The sequence below is a fragment of the Lynx rufus genome, unplaced genomic scaffold (assembly GCF_022079265.1).
Source record: "Lynx rufus isolate CCGP_SWC_20201006 ecotype Redwood Valley unplaced genomic scaffold, mLynRuf1.p SCAF_6, whole genome shotgun sequence".
Taxonomy (NCBI): domain Eukaryota; kingdom Metazoa; phylum Chordata; class Mammalia; order Carnivora; family Felidae; genus Lynx; species Lynx rufus.
The window spans coordinates 58,723,312-58,747,438 of record NW_025814878.1 but is presented as its reverse complement, the minus strand read 5'-3'; the positions used below and the strand labels follow the sequence as shown (position 1 = coordinate 58,747,438).

The following is a 24,127-nucleotide window of genomic DNA, read 5'->3' as shown; positions in this document are numbered from 1 at the left end:
TACATTCCTTAACTGGAGATTTTAGACCCAGAGGAGGCCTTTATAAAAAATTATGTTTTAACCCTAAAATTTCCACTCTCTCCCCAACAAAAAAAAGTCACCTAGCTTAATACGTTGTACATAACAAACATGCAATCTTCCTCGTTCATATAAAATCCTTTCTCCCTTCTTAGGGTTTTATTTATTCTTGAGACAGAGACAGAGCATGAACAGGGGAGGGGCAGAGAGAGGGGGAGACACAGAATCTGAAACAGGCTCTAGGCTCTGAGCTGTCAGCACAGAGCCTGACACGGGGCTCGAACCCATGAACTGTGAGATCATGACCTGAGCCAAAGTCGGACGCTTAACCGACTGAGCCACCCAGGCGCCCCTAGGGTTTTATAATTCTTACAAAGCCACTATTTATTTCATGTGATCCCAATTTAAATAAATTGTAAACAGCTGATGAGTGCCAATTATGTGAGGAGAAAACGAACTGAGGAATCAAAGAGCCAACATGGAAGAAAACGGACCCACATTATTTCTCATGGCAGTGTTAGGGCAGAGATACATATATTAAAAGGGGAACTGGCAGAAACTGTGAGAAAGAAATATTTAAAAATACTGCCCTAACAGAAAGCACAAGATTCTAGAGGAGGCAAGGCAGGAAACAACAATAAAACACAGAACGTTACAACAACACAAAACACAGAAAATGTTCCTCCCGTTGCATTACTGTTCTTGGGAACTAACATCAGATCTACTCTTATACAGTCCATGCTTCACAACTGAAATACAATGAAGCTTTCTGGGTCTATAGTATCTACAGCAAGTGAAACAACCAGTCATGTGTACTTCTACACTGGATCCTGAGTAACATGTGTAGCAGCTCTGAGGGCCTGTGCACCTGTCATCATGACCCACATATCCTGACTTTTTTCTCTTAAATACATGCAGGAGTCTTCTTCACCCAATTCTCAGGTAATTTGAAGTCAGCTCACTTGTCTTCCTCCCTGGCACTTTTGTCTTTTTAATAAAACAACACAGTGTAACAAAACCACTGCCAAAAATATAATAATTGAAATACTATAACAAGTAGTAACACATTATGTTTTGGATAATTAGTTATTTAAAAAACATGTTGGCTGTCAAATGGCTGGCAATAGTCCCCTTGCCAGTTGGCGTATTTTCCAGTTACCTAAACACAGAAGTCAGCTGGGCGGCGGGTTCTCCTTCTGACCCCACTTGGCAGGCTTTTACCATGTATTGCAGGTTCTCTGTGGCCAGCCTTTTCACTAGGAGGAAAAATTATAGCATCACACACTGTGTCTGAATTGACCATCTGGATCCTCATTTTTATGAACACTCTTAATTTAGAGAAATATGTTGTTTTCTTAAAGTTTGTACAGTTTTGTTATTTTTCAAAATGAAATAGTTCTGAGTTTTTGGTTTGTTCTAAAGTTCTATCTCCTTGTCTCCCATTCTAAGAAAATATAAAAACCTTAAGAGTTTATTTTTTACACTCTTATAACTGAAAAAATAAATGTAAAGATAGGCCTTTTAGAAAGACCCCATATTCAAAAACATTCTATCATCCTCATCCTGCAAGTAGTTACATACTGACAAAAGATAGCTTTTAATCATTCAGCTGATTTACAGAAAAGCAGATTTATTTTTTTAAAATTCATAGGCATATTCCTCCCTCCTACTCACTAACAAATTAGAAACCACCAATTTACCTTCACTTAAAATTAGCCAAAGATGTGTGTGTGTGTATGTGTATAAATCAACTGTGATGCTATCGTTCTTTCAAAAAAGACAGTGAAGTTATAAAAAGAACATTTGTATTCTTTAAATATTTAACCAAATCCTTTAAAATTGTGCATTTGTACATAAAAATGGAAAAATATCAAGAAAGAAAATAGAAAATTTAGTATGTTCCAAATGCTATTAAATTTTTGTTGTGTTGTTTTTGGCACATCTAATATAAATAGCTGGGAAAAAAGCACTCTAAGAATAAAAATTTCAGAAGCTCTAATCCATTATAGCAGGAGCACAAAACAGGATACATATGAACTTAAGTTAATCACATGTACTTAGTAATGTTCTCTATGGTATGAGGGTAGTGGATAAAGAAGATATAGCACACTTGTCTTCACTGAGCAAGTAACTCCTCATATTAGATACAATTCTGAAATCAGTATAATTCATTCTTAAAAGACATTTTCTTGAAAAACAACCCCCAAAAGCTCTTCTGTGGATAAAGTACCAGAATACGAAGAAACAGTCTTCACAGAAAACATTAAGCATTGATTTAAAAAGAAAAACAAAGCTTTACTGAAGTGCAATTCACTTATCATCAAAACCAACCTATTAAGGTGTACAATTCACTGGATTTTAGTATATTCACAGAGTTGAGAAGGCATCCCCACTGTCTAATTCAGAATAATTTCATCACCTCCCCAGAAAACCTTATACCCCTTAACAGTCACATTCTCCTATTTCTTCCTCCCCCAGCCCCTGGCAACCACGAATCTACTTTTGTCTTCATGGATTTGACTTCTCTGGAAATTTCATATACATACGATCATACACCACATGGTTTTCTCTGACTGCCTTTTTACTTAGCATTATGTTTTAAGGTTCATCCATGTTGTAGAATGTGTACTTTATTTCTTTTGACGGCCAAATAATATTCCACTGTATAGAGATACCCCATGTTGTTTATCCATGCATTAGTTGCTGGACAATTGGGTTGTTTGCATTTTGAAGCTATTATGAATCAAGCTTCTGTGGATATCAGCGTACAGTTGTGTTTTAAAAAAAATATTTGCCATCTCGGTTTATTTAACTGAACTGAACTTTTTAAAAAGCTGGGTTTTTTTTCAGTTTTTCTTTACATTAACAGCTTTAATCACTTAACACGTACAATTCCATGTTTTTAGTATATTTGCAGAATTGTGCAACCATCACTACAATGTTAGAATATTTACTATGCAAAGAAACCTGACACTCTTTAGCTACCACTCCCTATTTTCTGATATACCCTAAAAGTAAACACAAATCTACTTTCTGTCTCTATCGATTTAATATTCTGGACATTTCATACAAATGGAATCATACAATATGTGGTCTTTTGTAACTGGCTTCTTTCACTTAAAACAATGTTTTCAAAGTTCATCCATGTTGCATAGCATGCAGCAGGACTTAATTCCTTTTTATGGCCAAATAATATTCCACGGTGTGGCTGTATCACATTAAAAAAAAATCTGTCAGTTGACAGTCTACCTTTTGGCTACTATGAAAAATAAATTGCTATAAATACGAATGTACAAGTTTCTGTGTGGATATATGTTTTCATTAGTCCTGGGTTCATACCTAGGAGTGACATTGCTAGGTCACATTGTAACTCTATGTTTAACGATCTAAGAAATGACTGGACTATTTTCCCTAGTGGCTATACCATTTTATATTCTCAATAGCAGTAACTAGGGGTTCTGATTTCTTCTCCATGTTTTCACCAAACTTTGTTATTATCTGACTTTTTCATAATACCCAACTTAGTGGTATCTCACTGTGGTTTTGATTTGCATTTCCCTGATGACTAATTGTGTCGAGCACCTTTTCAGGTGCTTATTAGCCATTTGTTTATATTCTTTGGAAAAATGTCTATTCAAATCCTTTGCCTATTTTTTTTTTGAAAGTTTGTTTTTTTGAGTTAGAGGACAAGAGAGAGAATCCCAAGCAGGCTCTGCGCTGTCAGTGCAGAGCCCGACACAGGGCTTGATCCCATGACCCATGGGATCATGACCTGAGCTGAAATCAAGAGTCAGACGCAATAACCCACCAAGCCACCCAGGCGTCCTCCTTTGCCTATATAAAAAAAAAATTTTATTACTGAGTTGTAACAGTTCTTTATATATTCCAAGTACAAGTTCCTTATCCTATAAATGATTTGCAACTCTCATTCTGGGAACTTTCTTTTCACTTTTTTGATTGTCCTTTGAAGCATGAAAGTTTTAAATTTTTTAAGTTTTCTTTTTAATGGGTTATTTATTTTTGAGAGAGAGAGAGAGAGATAGAGAGTGAGCAGGGGAGGAGCAGACAGAGAGGGAGACAGAATCTGAAGCAGGCTCTGTGCTGACAACACAGAGCCCAACGTGGGACTTGAACTCACAAACTATATAGATCATGACCTGAGCCTAAATCAAAAATTGGTACACTTAACTGACTGAGTGATCCAGGTACCTGAAAAGTTTTTAATTCTGATTAGTCCAATTTATGTCTCTCTTGCCTTGTACTTTTGTTGTACCTAACAACTCATTGCCAAATCCAGGTCATTAAGATTTACTAGTTTGCTTTTTCTACGAGTTTTATAGTTTTATCTCAGCCATTTAGGTCCATAATCTATTTGGAGTTAATTTTTGCGTATGGCGTGAAATAAAGGTATAACTTCATTTTTTTGCATGTGGATATGTGTTTGACTTAGTACAAGTTGTTGAAATACTTGTTTTCTCCCGAATGAATCATCTTGGCACCTTTGTGAAAAAAATCAGTTGGCCACAGACCTTTGGATTTATTTCTGGACTTCCGATTCTAATCCACTGATCTATGTCTATCTTTATGTCAATACCACACTGTCTTGATCACTGTTTTCTACTAAGTTTTGAAATTGGAAAGTATAAATCTTCCAACTTTGTTCTTTTTTCAATATTGTTTCAACTATTCTGGAGTTACACTGAATTTGTAGACCAATTTGGGGAATACTACTATCTTAACAATATTACTTCTTCTGATACATGAAATGGGTGTTTTTTCCATTTATTTAGATATTCTCTAATTTCTTTCAACAATGTTTGGTATTTTTCAGATCTTAAGCTTGTATTTCCCTTTTCTTAAATTTATTCCTAGTTGTTTTTTTTCAATTGTAAATGGAAATGTAAATGGAATCATTTTCTTAATTTCATTTTTAGATTTTCATTGAGAGTATATAGAAATAAAATGAATTTTTGTGTCTTGATTTTGTATCCTACAACCTTGCTTAACTTGTTTATAAGTTCTAATAGCTTTTTAGTGGTGTGCTTAGGATTTTGTATATAAGATCAAATCATCTACAGATAGGGTTAATTTTACCTTTTTTCCAAGCTAGATGCCTTTAATTTATTTTTCTTGCCCTGACTAGGACTTCCAGTACAATGTTGAATAGAAGTGGCAAGAATGAACATCCTTGTCTTATTCCTAATCTTAGGGGGAAAGCATCTAATCTTCCACCATTAAGGATGATGTTAGCTCTAAGATTTTCATAGATGTACTTCATCAGATTGAAGAGGTTATCTCTAGTCCCAGTCTGTCATTATGTAATGCCTTTTTTTTTTTTTTAAGTTTATTTACTTACTTGGAGAGAGAGAGAGAGAGCGAGCGAGCGAGCTGGGGAGGGGCAGAGAGAGAGAGAGGGAGAATCCCAAGCAGGCACCACACTGCCAGAGCGGAACCTGATGCGAGACTCAAACTCACGAACTGTGAGATCATGACCTGAACTGAAATGTAGAGTCGATGCTTAACTGACTGAGCCACCCAGGCACCCCACATACATGTAACTTTTATATTCATTGCTCTTGTTCTTTTTTTCTAATCATTTGCTTTTATTCTGCCTTTTCTGAAGGTTTTAATTGAGGATTTTATGATTCCATTTTTTTCTCTTTTCTTCGTATAATCAAATACACTTATTCAAAAAATTTTTTTTAGTGGTTGCCCCGGAGTTTGTAGCATACAACTAATCCAAGTCTACTTTCAAATAGCACTGCATTCCTTCAGGGGTGGTACAGGTGCCTTTTAACACAGTATTCCAAATTCCTCTCTCCCAATCCTCAGAACAATGCTGTCATTCAGTTTGCTTTCCATAAGGTATAATCACCAATTATTATTTTGAAAAAGAAACAATTTATTAGATCATTTAAGTGGAGAGACAGATTCAGAGAATCACAGCTTACGAGGACCAGGAGCTGACACTGAAGAAATATTTACACTGCATTTGACAAACTGCTCTATGCTCAGTTTTGGGGCCAACAGTTTGCTCTATGACCTCAATTCCCTGATGCATCTAAGAAGAGTTGTTTTTCAGTCTGATAAGATTTGTTTCTTGTTGTGAGGGTGAGAATGAGAACTTCTAAGCTCTTTACACAACAAAAATCCTCCAGCTCTAACTACTGAACTCTTTCTCCCTTCATTTCTGTTTTTTCCTCCTATATTTTGGTGCTCTTTTGTTAAGTGCACGTTTATAAGTTGTTAAATACAGTGATCCTTTATCACTATAAAACATCTCTATTTCTAGTAACAATTTTTTGGCCTAGCTTTCCATAGCTACAGTTTGCATGATGTAGTTTTTTTATCCTTTTATTATTTCAGTATTTGAATCTAAAGTGTTTCCTGTAGATAGAATAGAATTAGATCTTTTTATATTTTCATTCCAATGATCTCTACTTTTGATTAGTTTGTTCACTCCTTTCACAACTACTGTTACTGTTGCTATAGATGGATTTATATTAGTCATTTTACCTTTTGTTTTCTAAATGTCTTGCATTTTTTGCTCTTCTAATCTCCTTTACTGCTCTCTTTTCGTATTACATGCATATTTTAAAACTTAGCATTTTAATTTCTTTAATGATTTTTCATTAGTTTTGAATTATTTCCTTAGTAGTTGCTCTAGGCATATCATGCATATCTCATCAGAGCTTCCGATTTACATGAATTCAGTGAAATACAGAAACATTATTCTTACATAACTCTATTCCCCTCCCCCTTTGTTGTGGTATTATTTTTTTTAATGTCTATTTATTTTGAGACAGAAGGGGAGGGAGAGAGAGAGAGAGAGAGCGAGCAAGAATGTGCATGTGAGCAGGGGAAGGGCAGAGAGGGAGAGAGAGAATCCCAAGTAGTCTCCATACTCTACACAGAACCCGATGCAGGGCTCAAACTCACATGATCTGAGCTGAAATCAAGAGTTGGATGCTTAATCGAATGAACCACCCAGGCACCACTGTGGTATTATTGTTATACATATTCCCTTTGCAAATGTTACAAACCCAACAATACATAATTTTTTGTCTTTCATACTTTTTATTTTATATAATTTTGTCTTTCAAAGAAGCTAAAGGAGAAGAAAGGAAGAAGAGGAAAGGAAAGCAGGTATATATTTAAGCTTTTGTTATATTAACCTTGTTGATCATCTCTAATTCTCTTCATAATTGTTTCTATTTGAGTTATTATCTGGAGTCATTTTCTTAGACCAATATAGCTTTGCTCCCACCACCTCCTTTGTACTGTTACTGGTAAATATACTGCACTTCTATATGTTATAGACCCAATAATACATTATATATCATTTTTTTAATATTTCATTTTATTCATTTGCTTTTTAAACCCATTAAGGGAATAAAGATAAAGAAATATACACTTATACTTTTATAGTTACATATTGCTTTACTGGTGTTATTCCTGTGTGAGGTCACTTAACTTTCATTCTGTAGAACTTTTTTTTCTTTTTAATTTTTTTCTAATGTTTATTTTTGAGAGAGAGTGATAGACTGTAAGCAGGGGAGGGGCAGGGAGAGAGGGAGACAGAGAACCCAAAGCAGGTTCCAGGTACTGAGCTGTCAGCACAGAGCCTGACGTGGGGCTCGAATCCCAAGACGTGGGTCAGCCCCAAGATCATGACCTGAGCTGAAGTCGGCCACTTAACTGACTGAGCCACCCATGAACTTCCTTCCTTTCTTATAAGGCTGGTCCACTAGCAATAAATTCTCTCAGTTTTTATCTGGGGATATTTTTATTTTATCTTCACTTTTGAAAGGTAATGGTTTTACAGAATATAGTATTCTTGGTTGAGAATTTTTTCTTTGATCACTAAGTGTGATCCTACTGCCTCTGACCTCCATTAATTCTGCTGAGAAGTTAGCTGTTGACCTAACTGGGGTTCTGTGGTAAGCAATGAGTCTCTCTTCTCTTGATGCTTTACAATTTTTCTCCTTGCATTTGGCTTCCAGTATTTTTACTCTGATGCATCTTATTGTGGAACTTTTTGAATTTATCCTATTTAGAATTAGGGCTGCCTGGGTGGCTCAGTCAGTTAAGCGTCTGACTTTAGCTCAGGTCATGATCTCACTCATGGTTTGTGGCTTTGAGCCCCATGTCAGGCTCTGTGCTCACAGTGTGGAGCCTGGAGCCTGCCTCGGATTCTGTGTCTCCCTATCCCTCTGCCCCTTCCCTGTTTGGCTTTCTGTCTCTCAAAAATAAACATTAAAAAAAATTATCCTATTTGGAATTAGCTGAGCTTCCAGAATGTATAGGTTATTGTTCATTAATAAATTCAGGAAATCTTTAACCATTATTTCTTCAAATATTTTTTTCTGTACTTTTCTGTCCTCTTCTGGGTTATATGTATCATGGTGCACTTAATGGTATCCCACATTTCCCTAAAGCTCTGTTCATTTTTCTTCACTTTTTTTTTTTTTTCAAATTGCATCATCTCTTGTCATCTATCTTCAAGTTTGCTAATTCTTTCTTCTGCTAATTCAGGTCCAGTAACAAGCCCCTCAAGTGAATTTTTCAGTTCAGCTCTTGTACTTTTAAACTTCATAATTTCCTTTTGGTTCTTTTTTTGGTAACTTCTGTCTCGGTACCGATATTCTCTATTTGATGTGACAATGTCATCATACCTACCTTTAGTTTGTTAATCATGCTTTCCTGGAATTCTTTCAACATACTTATAATGGCTACTTTGAAGTCTTTGCCTATTAAATCCAGTATCTGATTGCTCTCACTGGCAGTTTCTGCTGCCTGCTTTTTTCCCCAGTGTATGGATCATATTTCTGTCTTTTTGCAGTCTTGGAATTTTTTTGTTGCTGAAAACTGGACATTTTTTAGTGAGGTGTACTTCTTCCCTCTTCCCCAATGGCCCCCAGTGTGAAGCTTCTAACATTGCTCCTCAGGTGGTATAACCTCGGGTATGCCCACAGTCTCCATTCTAAGACAGTGGTTTTGACAGGGCTCTGTCTCTTTCTCTGACCACACTCAACTGTTAAGTTCCACTAATCAAAGCTGATTGCTCTATTGTTTCCTATAATGCCCAGGGACATATATTGTCTTATAGACTGATCTCATCAAGTTCAGGCTGTTTTAAAGGGATTTCTGTGGTGTTTGAGATTCTGATCCAAGGGTTCCTTCCAGCGGTCTCTTTCACCAATTCTCTCACCAAACTAGATGGTCTACAGATTAGCCTATATACCCAATGACTCTATTATTCTCCTACCTATTGCCTATCACCACAAACTCCATTATTTTTGATAGAACCCTATGGTTGAACTTTTTCCACACTCATTTGCAAATGAAGTTAGTTCCTTTGGGACTGATTGAGATCTGATCTCTGTTCTATGCTCAGCTTCTCCTCCCTCTACCTCTCTACCAGATAACATCTCAGATGCAGGGCTCTGGTGATGGGGACAGGGACAATGGTGCTACTTCTGAGTGACATACCCACTTTAGGAGCTGAGTGCTTGTGGGAGGAGAGGCAGCAGTCCCAGGGACCCTCAGTTTGTTTCTCTTGGCAGGGAATTCACACATTTAAGCTGTGGCAAGGCTGACTGGTACCCCAGGAACAGAATGGAGGGCCCACTTCTTAGCCACAATTGCCTGGAATATAACTTTAGCATCAGGTAGCTTGGGGGCAAGATGAGAAATACTGATATCCTGCCTCTCATAGGAGGACAGCCCTCCTACTGGGAGCCGGGGAGAGAAGAAGCCCTACGTTCTTGAATTTACTAGTCTGGAGTAGAGTTTCTGTCTTACTGAGCTGGGGGAATAAAGAAAGGAGTGGTCTTCCTTCAAATACCACAGACTCCTGATGTTTTTACCAAGTTTCAGATTTTCTTAAACAAATGTTTCTCCATTTGCTCTACTCTTAGGACTATTTCGAGAAAATTTAGATACTTTCCTTTAAATAATTTTCACCAGTTTTGCTGGGGAGTGGGTCAGCAGAACTCCTTATGTTATTGTGCCAGAAGTGGAGTTGTATCGGCGCTTGAGTACAGGTTTTTGAGTGGACGTATGTTTAAAATGCTCTTGGGCATATACCTAGGAGTGGACTTGCTGAGTCATGTAGTAAGACTAACTTTCTATGATTTTACAAATTATTCTTTTAAGCAGTGAGGCTACAAGGAGAGTCAGAGAGAATTTTCTCACAGCCAAAATCTGTTTAATACTACCTCCTCAGCTTACAAAGACAGCAATGCAGAGACTGCGAATTCTGTATTCTACCCATGTCAAACATGTGATGCACTCACTAGCTAGATGTGAGCAGCAAAATTCACCTCCACACTCTAGCCTCCTTCCTGATAATTATTACTATAACCAAAACAAAGGCTAGCTAAAATTTTATACCGTCTGCTCTGTCTCAACAAATTTTGTACTGCATACCACAGTAGGCTTTCACTGAAAGTATGTGTAAGTTTTCAACGAAGACAAAATTTCTAAAGATGACTCTGGGGTCTACCTGGGTATTTTTTTCAGTGAAGAGATGCTACTCTCAGGTAAGGGCATTCCATATGAACACATCATAACAGTTTTTGTAAAACCATGCTTAGCTTTTACAAATCATGCTCAGGAGAAAGAAAACATTTTAATAAGAAAAACATTTTACTTATTAAAATAAACATAGATTTAAACAAAATATGCATACATTTTGAGATAAAATGGAACCTTTCAAAGAGCTCTTTGAGCTTTACCAATTTGGATGGTACCCTCAGATTCTGCAGGATGCACATTGCACTCACTCATCACAGCAGTTAGAGGTACTTAGGTAGAAACATCGAGGAGCCCTGACCTGAACAATCACATTATCATGAGAACACGCACACCCTTACACACATAGCATCCTATTTACATTAAAAACTCCTTCAGAATAGAGCTATCCCTACTATTCTGCATATTCCCAATAAGCTTATTAAAGCATGCTACTCACAGTGGGGATCAGATAAATGATATTTTAAAGAGATCCCTAGCAGTAAGGCTGATGAGACTGAAAACAAAAGGACTAGGATCAAAGGATCCTTACAGGTTGCCTGTGAAATCAGCTTAGATATTCTGGCGGCAACCTGAACGGAAGAACTTACCTTGACCCCTCACCACATGATAGGTAAAAATTGCATTTAATACTGTAGTCAGATTAAACAAATATTCTTTAAAAGGTCAACAAGTCTAATTAGAGGAAGTAGTCCTTACATAAACTGTTTGCCTTGGGGGAAAAAACAAAACAGAAGTAAACTACTCTGAAACATGTCAGTGTTTAACCATTTTATCATGCCCAACCTCTGCTATCTGCTGGAGTTTTTCAGCCATGATATATAGAAACTGATATTAAATAACCAAGCACTTAGCCATTGTTTAACTGATAGGAAAGAGTACTTTCTTAATTTATGAAAAGAACAGTATAACAGATTCAAACTAACCTTGGGGTTCGCTGACCAACACCAACAATTTTAAGATGCCAGGGAGGAGCAGTTCAACCTCAGAAATGTCTATGTTAGTTTCTTTGAAGAGCTGGAGGATGAAGGCCAGGATAGATGCCAAGCGAGGAGGGAGCAGGGACCCTTTACACTCAAAGTAGGACTTCCTAAAAAGAAGCACAATTTTGTTTTTTCTTCTGTTTAAAGTTTCAGTGAACAGAACCAAAAGTCACCCACTTTAGAGATACTGATAAATTTTACCCAACTTAATAAAGCACAACTAAAAAAATATACGTATATTTTGCCATGCTATCCTCAAACACAAAATTTTAGAAGCATAAGCATATGAATATCTGGTGTGTTATAAGGGCCAAAGTAGAATACGGACACAAACTAAATTTAAAACCTGATCTTTCAATGCACTTAATCAAAATCCAAATGAAAATCCAATTGTTAATTTGTTTTTTTTTTTCTTTTCTGAGTCCAATCTCTTCTATTAGCTCCTCAATGATGCAACATTTTCTTTAATGTCAAATTTGCATAAAGAAATCTCTCCTCACGTTTATTTATTTAGGGATTTGGGAGGGGTTTTATTTCTCCAAATCAATAAGAGGACTGCCCTAGGAATTGGCTTCCTGTTCCAGCTTTACCTCTTTCCTTCTCTTAGGAAGTAAAAAAACCAGAGGTAATTTAGGATGTAACATCTTCTCTCAAAGCGAAATAAATTTTAGCATTAGGATTCAACAGCGATCATAAAGATAATTTATCTGACTCATTTTTATATCTCTACCTCTTAAACAGGTGTTGGCTCCTAAGAGGTATTCAGTATATACACTTAAGTGAATAAATGGAAGTGGCAATTGCTCAGTTTCTAAAAGGTCTAGACAACAGGAAAAATTGTCATATATAGCTAAATCTAAGCTAGACATCCATACGTATTTGCAAAGCAGTAAAATTTGCCAAAATGAGCCACAGAAATCACGAAGGATTATAAACTCCTTAAGGGCAGGAACTATGTCTTCACCATCATTTCTACTCTATATGGTGGGTTCCAACAATTATTACATGTTAAAAGATTTATTCAATCTTTGAGGACAAGTGTTTTGTCTTTTTTGTTCACTGCTGAATCTTAGACGAAATATGGTCTATGAAATCAAGGGGCTCACTGTCTAGTGGAAAAGTTGAATAAGGAAAAAAAGACTACCATAATACAGTGTGATAGGTGCTTTGAAAGATAACCCCAGAATTCTCAGGAATTGGGAGGAATGAACCCTAACAAAGATGGGAAACTACAGGAGTAGAGGAGCATGGAATGGAGGGAGGCACAGGAGGCAATCTATTCCCTTCCTGAGTAGTTAAAAAATAGAAAAAAGGAACTACTACATTTCTGGATCTTCAGTTAGAAATCATGAGAAAAATGTGTTCCCTGGTAAATAAGAAAGTCAATGAAAGCAGCCAGGATTTTAAATGGTGGGCTTTAAATTGCTTTTATGACCCTAAACATTTAATTTCACTTCAGCATTTGTCATTTGGTTTGTACTACACTTACTTAAATAATGTCTCAAAAATAGTGGTAGACTACTAAGGTCTTGTCGGAAATTCAGATACAAGTGAGGCAAAACATTCAATTCTGTGAACGGAATCTTAACAGAGCACATGACTTCAGAAGAAGGAAAGAAGCACCACACTACACTGAGATATTAGATGTAGGTCTTAAAAAGTCAAGGCAGAATTTAACCCAAAGGTGTGGCATTTAAATAGAGAAAATAGTATGAACAACACTGATGTAGGGAAATGTAAAGCATTTTGGAAGGGCAATAATGAAACCAATCTCATTAAAGTTTGCATATGATGTTATGTCTTGTACATTTGGAAAAGTTCAGTGACAGATCACAAAGAGCTATAAGAATACGGAATTTATTCCACGGGCAAAAAAGAAGCAAGTGAAGGTTTGGGGGTAGAGAAGTGTCATAATGGAATAGACTTTCAAGAAAAGTAATCTGGGGGCATTGTTTACGCTGAACCAGAAGAAAAGGCTAGATACAGTGAAAGTAGTTAGGAGACTCCTGCAATAGCCTGGGTATAATGTGATAAGGGAATAGAGGTGTGAAAAGAAGGAAGCAATCATTTCCCAAAGGTTGGCCAAGGAGAGAGAACAAAAATATAAAGCTTCCAAACCTCAGTAACAGAACACCAGGAACACACAAAAATGCTTGTAAGGGAGAACAGATTTTAGACATGGAATTCTGTAATGAGAGGTGATGGATAATAGTGGTCATTAAAACTATCAAGTCATTAAAAACACAGAAAAAAATACTAGATACCCAGGGACACTGTGGGTTCAGTTGCAGACCACCATAATAAAGTGAATGTCACAATAAAGCAAGTCAAATGAGTTTTTCTGGCTTCTCAGTGCATATAAAACCTATGCTTACACTACACTGTAGTCTAATAAGTGTGCAACAGCATTACGATGGCATTATGTCTAAAAGAAAAAAAATGTATATACCTTAATTTAAAAATACTTTATTGCTAAAAAAATACTTTATTGCCAACCATCATCTGAGCTTTCAGAGAGTTGTAATCACTGATCAGAGATCACTATCACCAATATAATAACAAAAAAGTTTAAAATACTGTGACAATTACCAAAATGTAACACAGAGACACGAAGTGAACAAATGCTATTGGAAAAACAGTGCCAACAGACTTGCTTGATGGTGTTACCACACATCTCCAGTTTGTAAAAAGCACAGTATCTGTGAAGTGCAATAAAACAAGGTATGCCTGTATATCACCACAGCATTTTAAAGTTTAAAAACTAGGGGCGCCTGGGTGGCGCAGTCGGTTAAGCGTCCGACTTCAGCCAGGTCACGATCTCGCGGTCCGTGAGTTCGAGCCCCGCGTCGGGCTCTGGGCTGATGGCTCGGAGCCTGGAGCCTATTTCCGATTCTGTGTCTCCCTCTCTCTCTGCCCCTCCCCCGTTCAGCTCTGTCTCTCTCTGTCCCAAAAATAAATACACGTTGAAAAAAAAAAAAATTAAAAAAAAAAAAAAACTAATTTCATATGAAGCTAAATACTGCATGAAGACAAAGAAGTGATCATTTCTATTACTGAATCTTCTACCGTTGCAGGTAAAAGGAAGGAGAAAACCTAAGAGGTTTCATTTATGCATCCAATAATAAAATGAAGTTATTAAGACAGGGAGTAGACCAACAAAAAAGGACTTCTTATTGCTTCCTTTTTCATATTACCATTCATTTTTTCATTTAGTTATTATCTTTCAAAAATATAGCTAATATGTTTTTTATAGGAGAAAATACAACTACTGTTTATCTGATAAGGACTAAAAAAACATACACCTTTAGAACATATATAAGGAAAACAACAGCTATGTAAAGAAAACAAACGATTTAAAGAGCACTGACTCAGGCTGCCAGGAGCAAAAATCATTTTAGTAAATCCTTAGATAATGTTTCTCAGGGAAAAGAAAAGTTTCTCAACTACCAGCATCCTAAGGGTTGCCAATACTTTTGGGGAGCTTTGTTACTTTTTAATAAAGATGAACTAATTGGATTGTAAACACCACTTATTTTTAATATTTAGATGTACCTTATGACTTGTATAATGCATTTCTTTAGAAGTGACATCGGTGCAAGAGTGGCGGAGTTTCTCAGTGCCATCAGAACAGGGTGTTGTCCAAGTCCTGCAACATGTGGTGAAGCTGGAAGAAACCGCCCAATGTACTGCTCAATGACATTCCCAAGTAACTGGTTCAAATAGGCATTTGGATTTTGAGACTGACAACATACAATGCATATGCCCTAAAGGAGAAAAAAGAGAAGAAATACTAAAAGGAAACGTTAAAAAAAATATTGAGAAACTTACTAATTTAGTCCCTAGCATTAATATCCATGTCAGAATGTGCAACCACAGTCCACAGGGCACTGCCAGCATCAACAGATAATGTTTATGAGGCTCAGGGAGCTGCTGAGCCTGTGTGACTCCTGTACTGTGGTATCCAACCACACATGTGTGTCTTGGGGGTGTACTCAAACGGAGCAGGGGAAGTGCAGGAAGACCAAGGAAGCTTCCTTCCTCCTCTCATACGCAGAAAACTTGAGCATCCCACTCATCAACTATGTCTGTATGTCATTTCAAAGTTATGAAACACATTTTTAGGTCAGTTTTTATACGTATGGCCTGGTCATTTAACTGAGTGAGACTGAGAATTTATACTAAAAATCTTCCAATGTAAGAAATGTGATAAATTAAAACAAAAATTGACAGGAGAGAAATGCAGAAGATTAAGACTCAGAATAATGACAATTCATTTGAAGAGTTTCATATTCAGGCACTGTACCATGTGCTTTATATCCTTTATTTCACCTAAATTTCTTAAAAAACACTGACTTAGTATTATCACATATCCAATTTCATAGCTGGGGAAACTGAGGTTTAGAGAAGTTAAGAGTTCTGTTGATTTAATCTCCTCCATTTGTATAGCTTCCATATGGATTACGGTGTTTGAGACTTAACAATTAAACCCTGAGAAATAGAAATTTTTTTCTACCAATTTTACTAAATAATGCATATTACCAAATATATATATAATCACCAACACAACGAATTATATTCCAAAAGTTCATTTATAATTTGGCCCTTTGTGATTTAAAATGTGTTTTTCCAGAGAAATAATTAGAAATATTTGTCTCCATTTTACCTATGGATAGATATTTACTCATCAAAAAATTTTGAAAGATTTGTAATAAAAGTAACATAGAACTGTTAAAACACTAGCAAACAACAATAATTGAAAACAAAAGGGCAATGAACACCCCTCTACTTAGTTTCTTCAATGTTTTCCTTTAAAAGAAAGCACATTATTAGAAGATGATGAAGTAATAAACAAATATGTTCTGAAAACTTTGAAGAGGAGACTGGAGTACTTTTAAGTAAAGGTGTACATCTAAGTCAATTCTGCCAAATGGATAAATTCACCAAAATTTTCAGTTTACCACTTACAAAGTTTGTAAGAATTCTTTTTCTTTTCTTTCTTTTTTTTTTAAAGTAGGCTCCATGGTGGGGCTTGACCTCACAACCTTGAGATCAACAGTTCCCATGTTTTACCAACTAAGCCAGCCAAGTATACCTATAAGAATTCTTACGGTACTATTTTGGCTTAAAAGGGCCATAGAGAACATGTTTTCCAGATTCTTCTGCTGCCCAAGATTCCTCCCCACCAGTATTCCCTGACTGGCCACGCTTTGTGTTTCTGTCAGCAAACTAAACTTCTTTTTAAATGTTATTATCAACACAAAATTAAAGAGCCAATTAAAAATTTCTTAGAAATTATACAAATCTGTTTAAAAAGCCCATCTGTGGAAAAGACTGCTTATTACCTAATCAAAGTCCATTCTCCCTTTCTTCCTCAGCTTTCCTTGCTGAACCCCAAATTAAGAAGCACTTAACTTCAGTATGAGACACTAATGAATAACAAAGTATGCTTCCAGCCCCATCCTCCTCTGAATAACAGATCAATATTTCCAAGTGCCCATCTAGACAGTACACAGCACCTCAAATGAAAGATATTCATAAATCAATTATTACCTTCACTCCCACATCTCTAGAATTGCCCATTTTAGTTAGCAGCACCACTATGTGTACAAGGACCCACTCTGGGGTCTAGGAAGTATTCTATTGCTTTCTGTTGCTCCACAACATTCTCTGAGCAAGTACTTTTAATCAGAGCTCCTAAGTGTTTCTGCAATCTGCTGTGTGAGTTCTACACCTACCGGCTTAGTTCAAAATCCTCAGATAATGAACTACTCTCTGCCCTCCAAGTCTCCAATCTAACTCCCACATCAACTATCTTAGATGTTGCCACCAGAATTACCTTTCTAAAATGTAAACATGATAGGTTGTTCCCACTTCCCTATCTAAAACCTGTCAAAATCCATCAATAATCCATACAAATCCCATGTAAAGAACAAGTCCAAACTTCCTAGCGTGGCACATAACACCTTCAAATATATGGCTCCTCCTGTATGAGTGTCCGATCACAACAGAATTATTCGCTCTTCCCCAGTGTGTCATACTTTCTTCAAGCTCATGACTTTTAAATACTGTTCCCTCTGACAGTCCTTCACCTCTCACCCGTTTGGCTCGTTTACAACTAATCCCCTTTACAGTGTCTTCTCTCACATCTCTTCTTCTCCGGTTGGCTAGTGGACAGCTGAAGCCTCTAAGGAAATATGAAACACACAACTCTGTCTATGCTAGTCAGCCTCTTCTCTCAACTTTAATTGCTTCTTGGAGATTTTGCTTTTTCCATCTTTGGTTTCAGGGCCAAACACAAAAGGAATTTAAAACTTGTTCAACAGAAGTGCCACATGTACACACATGCACTGAAATTATAATGCATGGTTTTCAAATCAGCAGTTAGCAAACTGTTTTAAGGCAAAGTTTGTTTATTTATTTATTTATTTATTTATTTATTTATTTACTTATTATTTTTTAACTTTCAAGCAGCCACACTTACTATACCTGGAGATACAAAGGAAGACTCTTTTGAATTGCGATCAACATAGGTGCAGGCAGTTCCTTCTCTTGCTGTAACACTGTATGTGGCAGCAGTAAACAATCTATGATCCGGAATAATAGTTTTTGGGCTTTAGAGGTGGCAAAGATCTGTGCCCATGATTTAACAAGAATTCCTGACAAAGAAGAGGAGTAACAGTAGGTATGGTTACCTTCTAACCAGAAAGTTTTGCCATTCCACTATGAAATTCATACTTAAAGCACAAAGAACCAAGTTAAAGTAGGCAATAGAAAGAAACATGTATTAGGACTGAAAAGACTGATGTCATGTCATACATTTCACTAAAGAGACAAATTTCTCTCAGAGTTCTGGTCTAAGAAAAACATACGTTTCCTAAGCAACTGTTATTTAATACACACACACACACACACACACACACATTGTGATTTGGCTATACACTATGTGAATATACAGATCGACTGCTGTAATTAATCAGATTTCTCTTTTTGCTTTGGCTGCTAGGTAACTCAGAGGCAAATTTATAACCCAACTTTAAGAACACTATAAGATCACGCATTATGCTTTTATGTGTGTACTTACTTTCCCTGGGCTCCATCATGCTACTCCACATTTACGTTTTTGATACCTTTCTTTATATTTTATCTTACATAAAATTTTATAGGCTGTCTCAACCCAGTTTACAACATGAAAAGATAGAGCTAAATTTAATTGTTAAAGTAGTAAGAAGGATTAGCTATAGCACCTTGAAGCAATCACTTAACCTCCCTGAACTCCACTTTTTATAACTTTCAATTGTTTAATATACACAGTGAGTTTAAATTTTGATGATGAAAGAAGAGATGCAGACTTCTTTACTACAGGAAATGTATTATGATTTCCTTAATGCTAGGAGTCAGTTGCTACCTTTGATGATAGTAAAGCCAAACAAATGAGCACCCTTTGTTTAATGAAGTAATTAAGAGCATTTATGTAGTTCCCATTAGAGTGTACTCCTGCTATTAAGGGCTTCTCTACTGAAAAAACAAATTTAAAAGGAGATCATTAAATGCTTGCCCAAGTGGCATTAGTGGTATATGTACTGCATAAACTTTTATATTTTATTCCATCTTAGAAAGCAAAAGAGATGATAAACGTCAAAGCCATTTCCATAAAACAAAAAGTTTAAAATTCAACTCTGAAGGGAAACAAAAATACACTTATAGAGGAATGTATTGATGTTAAAAGAAAAAAGCCCAGCCAATAATCACTTCTAAGAACAACAAACAGCAACATTAATCTTCTGTTGTAAAAGGAAATACAATAATCAATCATAAAGAAACACAATGCTCACTTAGCAATATTTTAAATAATGCTGGCTTGCTCCTCATTTTTTTCAGTAGGTGGAAAACTTGCGAATGACAGCAGTGTAAGAAGAACTCACATCCTAACTAACATTAATATGCCCATAAAGGGAACTGCCATCACCACTGACATTTTAAATGATTTATATCACTCTTAGGTGTCACACAGGAATTGACTTATAAAGAGCAAGGGCCTTCCAACCAAAAATGCATCACCTACCCTTGTATTTCATCTTCTGCAGTGGTTAAAACACTTTGCTGAAGATCTTAAGTTTTATGAGTTCATAGAAGGCAGAGGAGATCCATTTGTTTTACTGCCAAATCAGAACCCTAGTTTTTAAGTTTCAGGGAAGAATATTTAAGTGTGTGGTATTAATAATGCAAAGAGAAAGAAATTTTTTAAGTAAAAAACTTGGAGAAAGGTTAAAATACATAGAGTAGCTTTGTTAAACAAACAAACAAACAAACAAACAAAACCAGTCTTTTTTCTGGCTATAAACATACTACGTATTTAAGCGATGCTGCTGAAAATGCAGGGGCACCTAGGTGGCTCAGTCTGTTAAGCGTCTGACTCTTGATTTCGACTCTAGTCATGATCTCAGTTTGTGAGATCAAGCCCTGCGATGGGCTCCACGCTGACAGTGTGGAACCCTGCTTGGGATTCTCTCTCTCTTCCTCTGCCCCTCTGCCCCTCTGCTTCCTCTGCCCCTCCTCCTGCTCACATTCTTTCTTTCAAAATAAATAAACTTAAAAAGAAAAAAAGAAAATGTAGAAAAATTGTGGGGAGCATACTTCTACAATTGAAAGAGATCTGCACTGTAAGAGTCCTTATGTGTTTACTTATTTCCTACTCTATGCATATACTATGCCTAAAAAAAAAAAAGGAGGATTGGGATCATTATAATAGGTGTTTAAAAATGTATTTATAGTTAGAAAGTAACTTTACTCATTTAGGAACACTAAAAGTTACATTATGTTCTATTAGCTAAGTTTATAAAATTGTTAAATTCTAGAAATATTTATTTAGTATATTTAGTTAGTATTTACTTAGTATATACCATCTCCTACACTGGAGAAGCTCTTTCCCAATCCAGTGTCCAATATATAACTCAGGAAATGTTCTTATTTGTTCAAAATACAACATGATAATGGGAATAAAAAGTTAAAAAGATATGGCCACTATCATAAATTTAAAATTTTAGTAGGGACAAACCAAGTACACAAATAATTATAATAACTGGCAAGCTATGAAGAATGTTGTAAGAGATGGACAGCTGAAGCTTAATCAGGGAGACCAAGTCTACCTGAGAGTGTGGAAAACACAGAATATTAGGATAGGCACTGAGGATCATGGGTAGAGTTTCAATTACAAAGACAAAAGAGGAGGAATGGCTAAAGAGAGAAGAATGATCAAAAGAAAAACATGGGAACAGAAAAAGTAAGAGATGTAAAGAGAAAAACCATAAACATTAATATTAAGATTAAGAACACTGAAGACAGTACTCATGAATCAATCCTTTCTCAGAAATTACTGAGTTACAATTAAGACCTCAGATGCCTTCATCTGAAGTGTGATTTTATCAACAGTTTGCACCTTCCACTAGCAGCCTTGTAAGTAAACAGCAGAGGTATCCCCAGTTAGAAACTAGCAAGGTAAATAAAACAGTTTCTGTGGTTACCTCACTTTCCCTGAAGTGAGTATGATACCCCAAACACACATACTTCAAGCACATTTGAACTCTAAAAAGTTTATACTTGCTCTTCCTCCAATTTGTTCTGAGCCTCTTACATAAAGAAGAAAGCAAGTGATCTGTTCCTAATTTTTAACATATAAAGGGGCAACATTGTACCAATATATTCTATTCGCAGTCTCTGAGATTTAGACAAAAGAAAAGAATACCGATCTACCTTCCAGCATGCCAATCATGTAATACAACAAAGGAAGGTCCTCAATTCTTCATAGGTCGACATATTACCAATCCAAATATGATTTTGCAGTTAGGACTATCACATATTTTGTAAAATAAATATATTTCCTGAAATCATAAATTTAGCTTGGCAAAAATCTAACAGAGACTAATAAATTATAAGGCTACATGCTGAAATACTTATTAATCTACATTTTACTATGTTAAATTTATAAGTTATCATTCCTGTTTTCCTCTAAAATTAAGATGCCTGAATTGCTACTATAGCTTTCACTACATTCTACATCATCCATATTTAGACATTTTTGCATTCTCCTTTATCTTTCACAACAAAGATAAAAGGTTTCAGACAGCCTAAATCAGGTTTATTCATATGTTCACAAGATCAAAGGGAGAAGATATAAGGTTTTGGCCACAGAGAAATTAAAAAAAACAAAAACAAAAACCTTAAATTCTGTTATAAAAACTTCTAAGGAAAATTTTCTCATTTCCCTTTATCCAGTTCCTATTTTTGGTTAGTAACATGGTTTTAGTGAACAAAGGTATTCAAATTACTAACTTCCTCAAGAAGGATGAACTATGTTGTTATAGCACAGGCACAGAAAAAGATTTCTTTTCGAAAGGAGAAAACATAGTATTGTGAGAAGCAAGATTTGAAGCATAAATATCTCTAGTGCCATAGTAAATTCTTTCCTGACCTCCTTCACACAGAGCAGACCAGATAAATAGAAGTGATGGTTTCCTGATATTTTAAATTCTAAGAAAGCACAGATAAGCCTTAAAAAAAGTCCATTTTAATCATCCAGGTATTCACAGTGTGAGTGATTCACAACAGACTATTGATATCAAATTGGTATGAGCGTATTTTCTGTTTTGGTCATAATTAATTTTAATATTAACACAAGCTGTAACAAGGAAAGTTCTGAAAGGAGGTGGGGCAGGATAGGGATACAGCAATAGAAAGCCAACATGAATTATTGTAAGCTAAATCTTTGTCTTTCAAATTATTCTTATGATTGTATGGAGAACAGTGATTTAGTCAGTGTATTAGAATATTCCTATCATGATACTATAGGCTCAACATAAGGAAGTTTCGATAACGTCAGGAGTACATACCCATCATCCTGTAAGTCAGTTGCAGTCCTGCACTAGAAATTTTTTTTCCCAAATAAGGTTTTATATATTTTAATATTTCACCAAGGTATTCTAAGGACTTTGTGACCATGGCAGATTTATCAGAAAGTGTCTGCAGATTCCCATAAGTAATACCAATAGCCTATAAAATAAGGAAAAACATGATTTAGATTTCCAAGTTTCATACAGTATAGACTTTGAAAAATAAAATTTCTCTCTCTACACATACAAACACACACACACCCTTACATTTAAGTTTACATCTTTAACTTTCCAATAAATGTTCACAGCAATTAAAAAAATTGAAGATTTTCAATTAAAAAGAATGAAGTCTTACCTTTTATAATTAAAATAAAGGTTAAAAGAAGAATTAAAAAAAATCAATGGAACTGATATAAAAGAAGTTTATAGCCAAATTACATCAAGACTTCCAAACATCCTGGCACACAACTGGCAATCCCCAAATTCCTACAAGTAAAATCTACAAGCAACATGACCAAATTCTTACACGTATGACCTCTCTAAAGTTCAGTTATATGATATGGATTGATTTTTCCCCGCAAAATTTTATGAGCCATTAGATGCTAACTTTCTCAGAGGAAAAATGATGAGGCACAAAGGACAGAGATAGTAAAACGGTGAGGTGGTAGAGAGAAATGTGAGGTGAGGCAGTGAGAGAAGAGTGAAGTATGAAAAGGAAGAGAAATAAATGAAAGAATAAGTTGAGGAAAGGTGAGAATAAGAGGTGACAAGTCACAAAAAGAATCAAGAGAAGACTGGCTACAGATAGGTTAGAAGGTTTGAGAAGAGTAGCAGTTTTCAAACCATTATTGGTGACTTAGAGTGGATTTCAATGACCTAAATCGGACACAATGGCACCAATACAGTTACATGATTTTTCTCCTGCAGCTCTCAGCAGATAAGACAAAGGAGAGAAAGCAAATGGTTGCACTAATCCAAGGTTGAGGGTTTGTAGGTGTAACCAAAAGACCAAAGATGGAAGACTGAAAGGATGATGATAAGAGTATACCTGCAGTAAGGCCACCAAGGGGTCTAATTAAGATGGATGGGGAAGAAGTGAGACCTTGAGAGGATGTTGCACTTGGAGAAAAGGAAGTGGAGGGTCACTTGGAGGTCTGGAGGCACAGGTGGTGATCATCAAAGAGTTCTCAGATAATCCAATGATGCCATAGCTCAAGGTTTAGTCACGGGAGTGGGCAGATGAAGTAGAGCAGAAGTGAAGATCACTAAAGACTTGTGGAGTTTTGAAATGAGGGATTAGGATAAGTTATTCAATGTGATATTACAGTTAGTCAAGTTGATAACAAAATGTAGAATGTAGGAAAAGAAGGAATCTAGTGAACTGGAGTGACTGACAGATGAAAACAAAAGATATACTTGATGAACCTTTTATTTTTATTTAGCTTTCTGCCCTTGGTTCTCTACATTTCTTTTCCTAGACCAGAAGTTCTCAAACTTCTCAGTTCCCTTTCATATGCTTAAAAGTTGGGATCTTAAGGTGCTTACTATTATTTGAGCTATATCTATTGATATTTACCATATAAAAAAAGAGAAAATTTAAATTATGTACTAGTTCACTTAAAAATAAGAAGCATTATATGGGGCATCTGGGTGGCTCAGTTGGTTAAGCGTCCAGCTCTTGCTTTTGGCTCAGGTCATGATTTC

General features: G+C 36.0%; 1 protein-coding gene across 1 annotated transcript in view; it reads right to left on the bottom strand.

The window, feature by feature from the left end:
* The window catches only part of MMS22L (MMS22 like, DNA repair protein), a 127,850-nt gene that overhangs the window by 5,525 nt on the left and 98,198 nt on the right, over positions 1–24,127 (bottom strand). Inside the window, exons 19-23 of the mRNA XM_047102609.1 lie at positions 22,424–22,583; positions 18,024–18,193; positions 15,090–15,301; positions 11,481–11,644; positions 1,178–1,274 (exon numbers count right to left, since the gene is read on the bottom strand). Of these exons, the coding sequence (XP_046958565.1) occupies positions 1,178–1,274; positions 11,481–11,644; positions 15,090–15,301; positions 18,024–18,193; positions 22,424–22,583 (803 nt within the window). The remainder of the gene's footprint in view (positions 1–1,177; positions 1,275–11,480; positions 11,645–15,089; positions 15,302–18,023; positions 18,194–22,423; positions 22,584–24,127) is intronic.